The sequence below is a fragment of the Uranotaenia lowii genome, chromosome 2 (genome assembly GCF_029784155.1).
Source record: "Uranotaenia lowii strain MFRU-FL chromosome 2, ASM2978415v1, whole genome shotgun sequence".
In the NCBI taxonomy this organism is placed as follows: domain Eukaryota; kingdom Metazoa; phylum Arthropoda; class Insecta; order Diptera; family Culicidae; genus Uranotaenia; species Uranotaenia lowii.
Genome location: NC_073692.1, coordinates 282,756,764 through 282,771,688, shown reverse-complemented (window position 1 = coordinate 282,771,688; position 14,925 = coordinate 282,756,764). Strand labels below are relative to the sequence as shown.

The window sequence follows — 14,925 nt, the reverse complement described above, 5'->3', positions numbered from 1 at the left end:
AGTGTGTTGCATGCAAGCTTTTATCGAATTTGTACCCATTTATTGTAAATTTTGATTTTTTTCTATTATTCTCCCCCCCCCCCCCCCCTTTTAACCTTGAGAGGTACAAATATATTAAATTTATAATAAAATTTGTTTTTTTTTTGTTCAATTTGGCAAATATGATTAATAAATCCGTTCAAAATCCGGGTTCAATGACATTCAGGCACCCGGGCCAGGGACCGGGCTTTTCCCAAATTTTGTTTTAGATATCCGGGCGAACCCGGATAAAATCGGGCAATCTGTCAAGCTTATCCTATAACATTTTATAAATCTTCATGAATCTTTCACGTCAACACATTTTTATGTTTCTAAAAAAAAATATTATACTTATTTTGATCAGATGCAGTTTCACGAAGCTATGATTGGCTTCTGGGCAACAAAGGCCAATAAAACTTTACTCAGAAATCTCCAGTCTAATCCAACGGCAGATTTATATTTCTGAGATAATCCACGCAAGTATTATTTCAGGTTCTCAAACCTTCTGCTACAATTTTTTTTAAGAATTTCATGCGAGATTTGAATCGGAATTTTCCTATCATATTGTAAATTAGCTTACGTAAGAATTATTTTCAATCATTATTTATAAATGTTTTTTGTGATCTTAGTTACGAATCTTCTGATTCACAAAAAAATTTCAGCTTATTTTAAATTGTTGATAAAAACCAATAACCCGACAGTACACTGAGGTTTTTTTTTACGCGGTTTTTTTTTACACGGTTTTTTTTTACGCGGCTTTTTTTACGCGGATTTTCGAATTAACGCGGTTTTTTTTTACGCGGATTTTCGAATTAACGCGGTTTTTTTTACGCGGATTTTCGAATTAACGCGGTTTTTCAGAGAAAATATTCTAAGACTTTTTCAAAGGAAAACACTTAGAATCTTTTTGTAGTTGGGAAAATCTTAGCTCTGAGACTAAGAACGTGATACATGAGATCTATGACCTGAGACCTGAGACTTGAGACCTGAGACCTGAGACCTGAGACCTGAGACCTGAGACATGAGACCTGAGATTTGAGACCTGAAATATGAGACTCGGGATCTGAGACACGAGACATGAGACATGAGACCTGAGACTTGAGACCTGAGACATGAGACCTGAGACATGAGACATAAGACCTAAGACATGAGACCTGAGACATGAGACCTGAGACATGAGACCTGAGACATGAGACATGAGACCTGAGACCTGAGACCTGAGACCTGAGACATGAGACCTGAGACATGAGACATGAGACCTGAGACCTGAGACATGAGACATGAGACATGAGACATGAGACCTGAGACACGAGACATGAGACCTGAGACATGGAACATGAGACCTGAGACATGAAACCTGAGACATGAAACCGAAGACCTGAGACATGTAACATGAGACCTGAGACATGAGACGATCTGAATTCCACACTGTCAAATAAGCCTCACTATATTCTACTATTCTATTAATCTAATTGATTTTGTTTTTTATCTTAAAAATAAACTATCATTGTACGCAAATTTTTAAATAATCATGGTTCTTACGCGTTTTTTTAGTAACGTGCTGTTTTGTTTGAATTTTTTAATTAAAATGGATTTTTTACGTGGATTTTCGAATTAACGAGGTTTTTTTTTACGCGGATTTTCGAATTAACGCGGTTTTTTTTTACGCGGATTTTCCAATTAACGCGGTTTTTTTTACGCGGATTTTCGAATTAACGCGGTTTTTTTTTACGCGGTTTTTTTTTACGCGGGACGAAATACCGCGTAAAAAAAAACCTCAGTGTACTGTTAATTATCCGGCCTCGAGATTGAAGGACCGGAGGATATTTTCACTAGAATGGCTACGAATGTATGGCGGGCGCGCCTTGGCGTGATGAATTCGAGAAAACGAGAAACGACATCGTATATTTACTTTGTACTTTAGCAGGAATAGCTCCGCTGAAAACGAAATGAGAATGAGTTTTGGATGATGGCAAAATAAAAACGCTCAATCACTCTGGGGCCATATGTCCAACATCACGGCGCATCGCTTCCTCGCCCCCGCACAAAAGCTTTCCCACGTCTACGGTACGGCGGTGGTGCAACACTTTCTTCCATTCACAAGATATTCAAGGTTACATCAACTGGCTGGAGGCGAAAGGTCATAGTTTTTACACTTTTTTTTGCGCCTTTCTGTAGCGTGGAGCTGAGTTGAAAACATGACGCTTTCTAGGGCAGTGCTGTTTACCGGGTGCTTTGCTGAATTGATTGAAACAAAAAATAAATTGCCATCCGGTTGGCTCGGAACCGATTTAAGATGCACGTGATTCAAGTCTAAGTGCTTCCGGGTACGGAGTGTCGGTTGTTGGATCTATTTCCGGATTGCCAACATCTGTCTGTGTTTTGTAAACTGAGATGTTTATGGCTTGTTTTCTAGATATACTTTTCTTATTTGATACATGAAGATACATAATCAAGTAGTAATAAAACGCGATATTAACAAATGTTATTTTGTTTCCTACTTCCAGATGCTGCCGTTGCATAACATGAGCTAACGCTAGCCGAAAATGGTCCCAGGCGTGGGCGGAGTGTCACGAGCGCGGTTATTCATCTTACTTCTGGTTGGCCTATCGGAAGTGGTAACTCGCGCTCTAGGCGACCCCGCTCCAGCAGCAGCATCATCGGCAGATGTTCTCGTTGTTGACGATCAGCAACAGCTGCAGCTGCTACAACTACAGGATGAAGGATCCTCCTTCGCTAAGGCCAAACGTTACAGCTTCCAGTTTGCGCACGCGATCTACAATGTCTCGATACCGGAGAATAGCGTGGGAAAGACGTATGCCGTGCAGCCTCCGAATGAGGATCGAATGGGAATTTACGTGACACCGGAGATGGACGTCAAGTACAAGATCGTAAATGGCGATAAAGATAAATTCTTCAAGGCTGAGGAACGACTGGTGGGAGATTTCGCCTTCTTGGCGATCCGATTACGCACAAGCAATGTGGTGCTGAACCGAGAGAAAGGAGACAGCTACCGGTTGGAGGTCAAAGCTACTGCCACCAAGCGGGAAGGGAAGAATCGGATACCACTCGAAGCAGATACAATCATCGATGTTAAAGTGTTGGACACAAACGATCTCAGTCCGCTGTTCTATCCTACCGAGTATTCCGTGACAATCCCCGAAGACACTCCACTGCATAAAAGCATTCTCCGGGTAATAGCCGAAGACGCTGACCTTGGACTCAACGGTGAGATCTACTACAGCATTTTGGATGAAACGGAACAATTCGCCGTGCATCCAACAACGGGAGTGATCACGCTGACGAGGCCACTCAAATTCACCGAACGGTCACTCCACGAGCTAACAGTGACGGCAAATGACCGAGGAATTGGTTCCACAAGCCGAAGCCAGACCAGCAAGGCTCGAGTTAAAATTAAAATTCTACAGGTAGGTCAATTGCTTTCATATTACTCCCCGAAACGACTAGTGGGACATGCAACTTCATTTTTTTGTTATTTAAATCTTTTAAAACGACCAAACCCCGACCAATCCCCACCAACAGCAGCACCACCTCCAAATCCCAAACATGCCAATCCCGAAACCCAACTATGTTTATATTATGCTAGTGTAGTGGGACAACGGCATCGAAACGTTTATTAACGGCGCCATATATCATGGCAATAAACTAAGGATTTTTTCCGCACCCAACTCAATTGCTATTATTTATGACACACACCACGGAGTTTGGCCCGATGCTCGAAGCTCGAAGGGCCGCTCGCTATGCATGTATGGACTCGGTATCGAGGTCCGGAACTTCGTTGGGATTGCTGTAATAATTTCCACCTATCTTATGCATATGAATGAGAACGGAACCGAACTGTTTCCAGGCCAGCGGGCGGCTGCGAAGCACCTCCGGGGATATATTCCGGTGCACACATTTTGGCGCCCCGCGAACGGCGGTGTTTTCCATTTCCGGTTCCAAATATATTTGAAATAAAAACAAACCGAAGAAAGTAACGTAAAAAGAGTCCCGTGTCAAACCCGCGCGGGAGCATCTATGCTTTATAATTCGCCGGGCAGAACACCTACCAATTTTCTCTCTAATTAAACAATTCCAAATGTGCCGAATTGGATGACATTTTTCATTCATATTTGTGGATGCCCCGAAGCTAACGATTATTCGGGCAAATTGCAGTTTTACTACAAACGGACGGTGTGCTGATTATTATTTTCATAAAGTGCTGCAGTACGAAATTGTCGCTATTATAAGTACTTATAGCCTTGGTTCGGAAAATGAATCATGTCCGACGGCAATTGTTGATATATGGACGACTTGTACACTGGCAAGCGTTGAAGAACGAAATTATATGTATTTGACCAATTTTATCGTGGCTTGAGATCTGAAATATTATGGCTATGAATATCCGTGCCATAGCCTTAAACACTATTCGAACGTCTTTTTCCAAACAGGAACAACCTGTCGAGATCTTCTCGGCAAAAATGGACTATTTGAAATGTATGTTGACAAAAAAAAAACTTAAGTATTTTAAAATAAGAATCAAACATGTTTGTTGGTTTGTTTACCTCGTTTGAAATACATAAACATTTTGTTCAATGCGGAGGATGCGTCCCCGGTTTACTTAATACCCAAGACTTGCGTTCAAAGATCTAAACCGTGCCTACAAGACCGAAAAGATTATGAGGTGATTTCATAATACTCTACCGCTCTACTAAATGAATTAAAAAAAAATCGAAAATTTTCTGTATAAAAAGTTGTATTTACTTGTGACTTAGGAGTTTGTGTCGAGTATTAGTTTGACGAATTTTACGCCAAATCAACACGAAATTGGAATGACCCTCTCAGAATTCAATGAAACAAAAAAGTAGGCATAAAATCGTACCTAGTAAAGCAACTTGGTATAGGGGAAAGGTTTCCTAAATGGGCCTTCGGCCGTTTGAAGATATAGCCGACAAGACAACATCTAATCAATGCATTTTGCATGCTTTGAACATAAGGCAAGAAAGAATTTTATGAATAAACCAACTAAAAAAAAATATTAAAAATTTATACAGGGTTTTGATACCTTTTGATGTAATATTTTGACTTTTAAAAATTATACGTAAAAAAGCTCAAAACAAAAGTTGGTTGGTTTTTGTTTCTTATTCAAATGAATTAAAAAAGTTTAAGAAATTTAAGGTTTTACGATGGTTTTTTCATGATTGGAAAGTGGAATAAAAGAGTGTTTTTGTGTGCCCTCATCATGTTTGTAAAATGCCTCTATCCGTAAATAACAGGTTAAATAGAATAAATATATGATTTATATCAACAAAACTTTGAACCCACGCTTTTATAAACATCTGAAGAGAGAATTGAAGATCTTAAAACAGATTTGATAAAGTTTTTCTTATGGATAAACTGCCTCCATAGTATGGCAACCCTAACTTTTGATTTATTCTATAAAATAATACATTACAAAAAAATTATGTATTTTTTTTATGAAACTTCAGTCTTTTCGTATGAAAGTAAACAGTTTCTAGTATTTCCAATAAAATTATACGGAAAAATAACCAAAAAACAGAAATTTTGCTTAAAACATAAATAGGCGTATTTAGAAGGCGCGGTTTGAGATTCGGCAATTTTGACAACAGTTATAACTAAATCGAAAACTGAAGGAGATTTCAACATTAAAATTACTTCAATGTATAGAAAAAAGATGTCTGCTCATGTTCTTATAGTTTTTGTACAAATATTCGATGTTATATTAGGTTTATTCAGTATTCTGCTTAATAGGCGCATATAACCGGAGAGGGCTCCTACTTCTTTTTCCGATAATTATCTTGACTTTTCAGGAAAAAACTTTATAAACATTTTTGGCTCTAATATAACAATTCCTACAGAGATGTGTTTCATGAGAGAGTTTTGAAAAAGTAAAATGTTTTGTCATTCTTTAAAGTATACCACTAAAAGCGTTACAAGGACCTTTTCCGTGTGGAGTCGCAAAGAAAACATTTGTTTTTCGTTTTTCATAGAACAAAAAAAAATCATAGAAAATTTTTTGTTGGAGAAACTTTTCTCTCATTAGACTGCTCGTTTTGCGATGTTCAGAAGAGCTATAGACCATATTATTTCCCACCACCACAAAAAAAAATCATCGGATTCTAAGATGGCCATTTTTAATAGACTTAATGTTTTTAATTTGAATTTTTTCCAGTGTAGGATTTTCATTTACTTTTTCATCAATTATAACAATCGAAGCTGTTATTTCTTCGAAATCAGTACAATCAATTCATCGAATCTTTTTTGAATTAAAGGTTGGAAATCTACTCTGAATAATTCCATGATTAAAAAAATCACGAACAAGTTTTTGTTGGTGGTGTTTTATTGGAAAATTGAGTTTAGTTTTAAAAATGCATTTTTCTAAAACACTCCCGTTGACCACATATGTGTAGGATTTGTAATTTCACGAGATGCAAATTTTCATAAAAAAGGCCCTGAAACTTTTGGCCCTTTTCAAATGTTAGTCTTGATCCACACAAAGTTTCATTAAATAATGAGAGAGTCATGACTCATGCCAGATAGGGGAACATACCCTATTATGCGCCACCTAAGCGAATCGCTGATTTTCTATGTATTCCACGTACAAATTGTGTTAAAAATCGGTGCAATCGTTCAAGAAAATTGTTTTCTACAAATGCCTATGATTTTTTATTACTCATATTGCTATAGTTGCTTCAAAAACTTGATTTTTAACAACCTTATTCAAAGCCACAGAACAAAACTGTGTTGCAAATACGCACCGCTGTGTATTCAAAACTCGCCTACTAGCCGAGCACACCCGAAAGCAGCCGAAGACCGAAAACACACTAATACTTACAGACACACTGAAAAGAAAATAAAAATGGACTAATCAAAATTTAAAAAAAGTTGATTGTTGAGTTGAGCTGAATTAACGCTCAAAATAAGGTTTCAGACTTTTTGTTAATTTTCAATGAAAATTTGCCTTTTTGAAAAATTAATTCTATTTTAAGCCTACTACGATTGGCGCGTTATAACGAGCACATGGGCCATGATAGAGCATACTCATTAAAAGCATACCTTAGCGAGTTTGGTATGATTTTTTAGCATTAAATCATAGTTTAGATTCTCCTCTATCGATGTGTCAGAAAATATTGTCTTATTCGTTTTTCTCTGTTTGGTGACACCTTATTGAAAGTGTTTTAAAATTTAGATCGAAATGAAGAAAAACCTAAATTGTGAAATTATCACGACACAGGAGCATTTTAAGGAAAAAATCATACTTGCCATGACCAATCACTGCATTTAAAACAGATTGGTAATATTTTGCAGGCTTAAAATGTTCTAGATTCTTTAAAACAAGGGTGGCGCGTATTAGCCACATGGGGCGTTATATGAACTTTTCCTCTGCTGTGTCGAGTTGGCGCGAAATCCGCCAACAATTTACTGCAAAGTGATTTTTCAAAGCAACACTAACTCGAATCAAGCTATCTCTGAAACACGAGAACAATTTCTAATCCTTTATCCACAGAAAACCTTTTTTTTTAAGATTTAGAGTAGTCGACTTTATTCGAGTATTAATTCTGTACTGTACCTCAATATATGTGTGTTATTGGACTTAGTAGATTTAGGGTCATTTTTGAATTTCTTGAACCCTGGGGTCTTAAAGCTTCGATTTGGTTCAAAACTCATCCATATTTTTTTTGACGTAGAATTACGTCTTACGGCAACACTATAGGGGGGCAAATTGAAATTCGCGAACCGGTCTCGCGTCACGAAAAACGCCTCTTTCAAAGACATCTCTCTTAAAAGACATACCAAGCCTGCTCAACGTTGATTAGCTATTCGAAAATGGAAAAAAAATTAGACGCCCCGCCCCTTCATGAGTTTTGTTATTTCCATCCTACGAAAGGTATAAAACAAGGGGTCAACTGACGGTTTGGTTCATTGTATCAGAGAAATTGAAACTAGTGACACGGGCAGTAGCAGAGCTGACCAACAGCGGCGGAAGCAAGTTGTGTTGTGACAGCTCAGAACCTCACTAACCCACCTCACTAACCCAACACACACACACACACACACACACACACACACACACACACACACACACACACACACACACACACACACACACACACACACACACACACACACACACACACTCACACTCACACTCACACTCACACTCACACTCACACTCACACACACACACACACACACCCGCCCTTTACCACCTTCACCCACCACACTCCCCATCCCCACCCTTCGCTAAACACCCACCATCGCACACCACCCGCACGTAACACACCACCCGCACGTAACACACCACTCGCCCATCAAATACCACCGCCACCCATCCATCACACACCACCCACCCATCGCACACCACAGCTCATCACACATCACCCACCTATCAAACACCACCCACTCATTACACCCCACCCACCCATCACACACCACCCACCCATCACACACCACCCACCCATCACGCACCACCAACACAACGCACTCGTCATCCACCTATTGTAAAAGAAAAGTCAAGCGCAACTCTCTTTAAGATTTTGGCCCTGAAAAGGGCCTTTTTTTGTTATTTGTAGATATGAAAACATGGTCAATCTTTTTTTTTTTTTTCAGGGATTTTCATCCTGTTGGATGTCATGGTCAATCTAACGCTTCCTCGGGAATCTCGTGTTTAAGCAACAGTTCAAGCTAGTGATTGCTATGTGATCTTAAGGGAAATGAAAACATGATACTGATTCCAATCCAACGAGACGCATGAGACTAAAAACAGTTTGAGAGCTTTTGCCCTGAGTCAAGCGTTTAGATCAAAGCAGTCATTGTAGGCTTTTCTCGCAAGCGTTTGATACAAAGCTCATGTGTTTATCACATTATTTGCATAACTGCCGGGCGCATAATTTCGACGACATCGGCCTTGTTTCTGCTTATACTTATATTTAATTCGCCTTTTGTTATGCAGTTGAAAAAGCTGCATACTATCTTTATGGGTCGATTTAGACCATTAATAGTTATTAAAACGACAATTTATGGAAAAATAATTTTTTTCGAAGTTAAGTTCCTTTAAAAAATTCGACATACTTTATTCTAGAATGCTTATTTGAAACGAAAAACACATTGACTCGGGATAGGCTGTAGTAATTCTACGTGAACTTCTCGGTCGTTTCATATATACAACCACTGTAACTTTTTTCATTAATTTACAATAACCTTTCCTGAGCTAATTTTATATTTAAGGTTTGCATGGAAAAAAATCAGTATTTTGTACTTAAAAATCCACATCACCTTTATTTCTTTTGTGGAACCAAGCCGGTCCACATCACCTTTATTTCTTTTATGGTGTTTGTGCCGGTTTCTAAATTCTACAAAGGGAATTTTTCGCTGAACAATTATGTCGAAAATTTCATCGTTTTTCATTAGCCAAAAAAGTTTTCAGCTGTTTAGCAGAAAAATGGCTTCTGGCATTGAAAAACGATTAATTAAGCTGAAATCACTGTTGGTCAGAGCACAGAGCACAGAGCTCATACGACCTATAGAAAACTGACTGAAACTTAGTCAGCTTTGTTTTGACAGTTCTCTTTAATGTGTTTGGAGACATCTGATGGCTCAGCCAAAAAACAAAAAATGGTTCAAAAAGGGTGTTGGAATTTTTACACAACTTTCGTGGGCTAGCTTGTACGTCTGTTCTCTGTGGTCAGAGCTCGAAGAAATCATTTTCGTTGACCGCAGTAGCGCATGAATGAGAGAAAATAAATTTCATCCCCACGTGTTTCGAAAGGCGATGAAATAAATTCATACTAGGGTAGAGGCCCCTAACACAACGGCTTAAGGAAGCGGTTTTCAATATTTCAATAGAATTGCCTTCCATGTTGGTTTAAAACTGATGTTTAGTAATTGAACTATATTTCCAATTCTGTTTTATGAAACTATGTAGGAAATAGATCAATCCATTACGTACTTTTGAGTCAATTTATGATTTATTTTCCTCATTCAAGTTCCTTCATTGTCGTACCAGGTTCCTAATTCCGTCGTACAAGGAGACCGAAATTGTCTCAATTTATTCAACCCTCTTCAGAAACACATTTAAAATTTCGTGAGGAACAAAAATTTGATATGTGATGGTAATGCTTCTAAACAAATTCTACCCGCTCATTTTCACCATCTTTCACTTCTTCTATCCTTCTATCCATCTATATAAAACATTTCATAATCTTTAGATGTCCCTACTAAAAAGGACATCACTTTTCACCGCTAGGCCGATAAATCAAAGTATTTTAACAAATTTTCGTCACAGAATCTGACATTGTTTTCCATGAGCCATTAATAAAAATCTAAATTTCATCCATTCAAACATGTGTTTTTGTGATTTTAGCTAGTAACCCTACATGTATGCAATACCCTTATGCTTATACTTATGTCAGAAAAAAATTTTATTTTTCTGCTTTGCAATTTCTCATAAATTCTCAAAAGCGAATTATTTATGACAATCAAAATTGCCTATAACGTAGTATTAAGATGCTCAATCAACCGGACATTTATCTGCAACCCTAACGAAGGAAAGATTCGTATACGGGAGGAAAATGAATCACAGAATTGCTTCATAAGTCATTTGTTAGGCTTTTCCCTGGAAAAGTAAAAAACCGTTTGCCCCCCACAAAGTATTCAATGCATTCGAAATTCATGGAAACTGAAAAATTCAAATAGTGCACAATTTCCCGAACCAGCACTTTTGTAAGCAGTAGCAAGCAGCAGCATTCATTGCGGCAACGATCGTCGGCGTCGAAGTTGTCGTCGTCGTCGTTTGGCCGTAATGGACCCTGGCTGGATGAATCCTTTTGGCTTCGAAAAAGTCAGGGAATGAATGGAAGTAGGAACTAGTAGGTATAGTAGGTAGTGGTCCTATGAAGTTTCCGTTCGTTAGTACGTTTGAATTCAATTCATTCTATATGCTTCCCTGCACCCTTACACACACTCGAAACGATATGGAAGGGAAAAATTGCGCACCAGAGTAAAATGTGTTGCACCAGCAAATGGGGCCCCAGTTTCAATATATGTAGCTTTTTTCTTCAGATTTGATTTTTTTTCCTCCTTGTTTTGCTTTGTTAGAATGCAGGCTGCTGAATATTTTCCCAAAGCTTTAGAATGCATGCACGGTATGGTGTCACTTTGAAATCAGTTACATTCAAATGTACCCTCGACGGGATGCAGCAGCAGACCAGACGACGTTTGAGTGGCGAAACCACTAAAATGCATCATAAATGGTGAGCCAAATATCAGTGTGGCTTGGTTTTCACTAAAATCTGACGCTAAGCTCGTATGTAACAAACAGATATTGAAATTATTTCGAAAAAGTCTTTTATTTTTTAAATCGCCTGTTTTACAACTGACTGCATAAATCAAAAAGCAACCGACATCTATTTTAGAAGACCATTCACCTGGAAAACTATTCGATACTAGGATAGTTTTCGAAGTTCTTCATTTAAGCCTCACTTGTAGCTCTCTTCTGCAATTCCGATCGAGCGGTTGTCAACGGGAAACCGAAGCGTAATTTTGTGAGGGGACCACCATTTGGGACCACAAGTTTGGAATTTTTGCAAAAAGAAGTGAATACCAACAAATGCAAATTTACGACCAGTCCCGTTTGTTTTGACATCCCCATTCGGAAGGTTGCAGTAATAAGTTGCAGAAAAAGTTGCGAGATAGAAACTCTAATAAGTTGCAGATATGTTGTGCGATTTAAGTCGTACGTATGGAAAATTTAGCAAAACATGTTCTAAGTAGAAGAAGACAAGCTTGTAGACAGTAAACTTGTGGGACTTGACTTTTGATTGACGAAATGAGTTACACAGCAATACATTCCAATAAAAAAAAAGTCCAATACTAACGGCAACCCTATTTCGTTTCCCTTCATTGCAGGTCAATTTATTTGCCCCGGATATCTACGTGCAGGCGCTGCCGGATATTTTGGAAAACTCGAATACCAACATTTTCGGCATCGTCCGGGTCGAAGACAAGGACAAGGGAGTGCACGGGCAAATCAAAAGCCTGGACATAGTCGACGGCGATCCGGATGGGCATTTCCGCATCAAACCGACCGCGCGGCCCGGCGAATTTGTGATTGAGGTGCACCGGCTGCTGGACCGTGAAACTGCCCCGGCCGGGTATAATTTAACACTGCGAGCCGTGGACCGGGGAGTTCCGCCGCGGCAAAGTTACAAAGTGATTCCGGTCCACTTGGCCGATATCAACGATAATGCACCGGTTTTCAACCGGGAGATTTATGAGGTTTCGGTGCCGGAAACTTCACCACCGAACACACCTGTGATAAGACTGAAAGTGACGGATCGGGATGAGGGAAAGAATGCCCAGGTTTTCCTGGAAATTGTGGGCGGAAACGAGGGGGGAGAATTTCGGGTGAATCCGGAAACCGGGATGCTTTATACGGCCGTCCCACTGGATGCGGAGCAGAAAGCTTTTTATACTTTGACGGTATCGGCAATCGACCAGGGAAATACGGGCACGCGAAAACAATCCTCGGCAAAGGTGAAGATCAACGTGCAGGATACGAACGATAACGATCCGATATTCGAAACGAACAATATGACGATTTGGGTGGACGAAAACGAACCCGCGGGAACAACGGTAACGAAAGTGACGGCCCGGGATAAAGATTTCGGAGAGAATGCGTACATATCTTATAGTATAGCGAATTTGAACGATGTCCCGTTCGATATTGACCATTTTTCTGGTGTAGTGAGAACTTCCAAGCTGTTGGATTACGAAAGTATGCGAAGAGAATATATTCTGCGAGTGCGGGCTTCTGATTGGGGACTACCCTACCGAAGGCAAACGGAGATGCAACTTATCATAAAACTGCGAGACGTTAACGACAATCGACCTCAGTTCGAACGAATCGACTGCATAGGACGAATTCCGAGGTACACACCGATCGGTACCGAAATTTTTACGCTTTCAGCACTGGATTTCGATTACGGCAGTGTGATAACGTACCGTATAGTTTCCGGAAATGAAGACACCTGTTTCAATTTGGATCCAGGCACTGGTGTAATATCGATTGTCTGTGATTTGAACGATATCGGTGTTGAGCTGCGAGAAATCAACGTAACAGCTACTGACGGTACCCACTTCGCCGATACGGCACGAATCCAAATCAACTTAGTACGAAACAAACGAAACTTGGGTAGCAATCTCAAAGCCGAAGATGGAGCCACCTTCGAGTGTAGGGAAACAGGTGTCCGTCAAAGGCTAGTAGACATTCAAGCTTCGGCTGAACGGAACAACATGCCTGGCCGAGATGTGTCCAATGGAGACGATTTCGCCATGATGCCTAGTCGCTATGGCGAAAACGTACACGCCCCCGAGTTCGTGGATCTTCCTCTAGAAGTAAAAATAAACGAATCAATCCCTCTTGGAACCACTTTAACCTGGATCAAAGCACGAGATCGGGATTTAGGTTACAACGGTAAACTCGTTTTCGGCATTTCCGGCGGAGACGATGATTCCGTATTCCGCCTGGACCCAGACAACGGAGAGCTCAAAATCATCGGCTATCTGGATCGTGAGCGACGGGACGAATACCTCCTCAACATAACCGTGTACGATTTGGGAAAACCACAGAAAACAATCTCGAAAGTGCTTCCAATAACCATCCTCGACGAAAACGACAACTTCCCTCGGTTCGAAAAATCACTCGCCAGTTTTCGAGTGACGGAAAACGCGCTCAACAACACCATCATCTTCCGGCTCAACGCCACCGATGCCGATCTGGGCAACAATGCCAAAATCACCTACAGCATGGTAACGGACACGAAAGACTTTCGAGTGGATCCGGAAACGGGAGTGCTTTCCGTAATCGCACCACTTGATCGGGAACGTCAAGAGATCTACGAGCTTCGAATCCGAGCAACAGACGGAGGTGGAGATGCAAACACTCCTTCACTCTACTCGGAAGCTCTAGTCCGAGTAACCGTCGACGACATCAATGACAATGCTCCGGAATTCAGCGTCCAAGACCTAACAGTACGCATAAGAGAAGACGTCCCAAAAGGAACCGTCGTAACCGTTGTATCAGCAATTGATCTGGACAGCGGGTCAAGCAGCGAAGTGCAGTACAGTTTCGGTGAAAACGGGGACGGGGAAGGGTCTTTCAAGATCGACAAACAATCCGGCACAATTCGGACGGCCAAGGCGCTAGATTTCGAGGAACGCCAGGTGCACAGTTTAATCGTGAAGGCTATCGATCGGGGAATGCCATCGTTGTCGTCGGAAACCTCGGTGATCGTGGATGTGATCGATGTGAACGAAAATCGGTACCCGCCGCAGTTCGATGATTTTGTGCTAGGCGGGTCAATAACGGAAAATAAGCCGCCGGGGGCACACGTGATGCAAGTGGTAGCCAAGGATTTCGATCCGCCGGGGCCGGATTCCCGGGTCAGCTATTCGATCAAGGGTGGAGACGGATTGGGCATCTTCGCGATCGACAATGAAGGTAAGCGTTTGTTTAACTTGAAATCACAACAACTAAAAGGGAAATCTCATCCTAATCCTAATCCACAAAGAAAGTGGGTTCCAGTGAAATCGTGAACAAAACATGTCAAAACAGATGCCTAGCAGTTTGAAATTGCTTATTTGACATCGAATTATATAGAGGATGATTTTTTTTTAAACGAACACACACATAGAATCTCAGTGAAGCTTTATGTTTCTTTGGAGAGATCTTCTCTTCTTAGCTCTAAGCGTACATCTTTCGAAGTAATGAGTAATGAGCATCCTACAAATGCTAAAGCCACTAGACCACAGTAAGTGAACTATGTATGTCATGACCGAGATTCGATCTCATGAACCTTGACGTAGATGACTTGATCTCTAACCACG

The 14,925-nt window shown here is 40.3% G+C and overlaps 1 protein-coding gene across 4 annotated transcripts in view; it reads left to right on the top strand.

Annotated features, from left to right (window-relative positions):
* LOC129745917 (fat-like cadherin-related tumor suppressor homolog) overlaps positions 1-14,925 on the top strand; it is a 740,130-nt gene that overhangs the window by 179,175 nt on the left and 546,030 nt on the right. For all 4 annotated transcript variants that reach the window (XM_055739309.1, XM_055739308.1, XM_055739307.1 and 1 more), the window contains exons 2-3: positions 2,526-3,446; positions 11,947-14,539. In XM_055739309.1, the coding sequence (XP_055595284.1) occupies positions 2,565-3,446; positions 11,947-14,539 (3,475 nt within the window). In that variant the 5' untranslated portion in view covers positions 2,526-2,564. The remainder of the gene's footprint in view (positions 1-2,525; positions 3,447-11,946; positions 14,540-14,925) is intronic.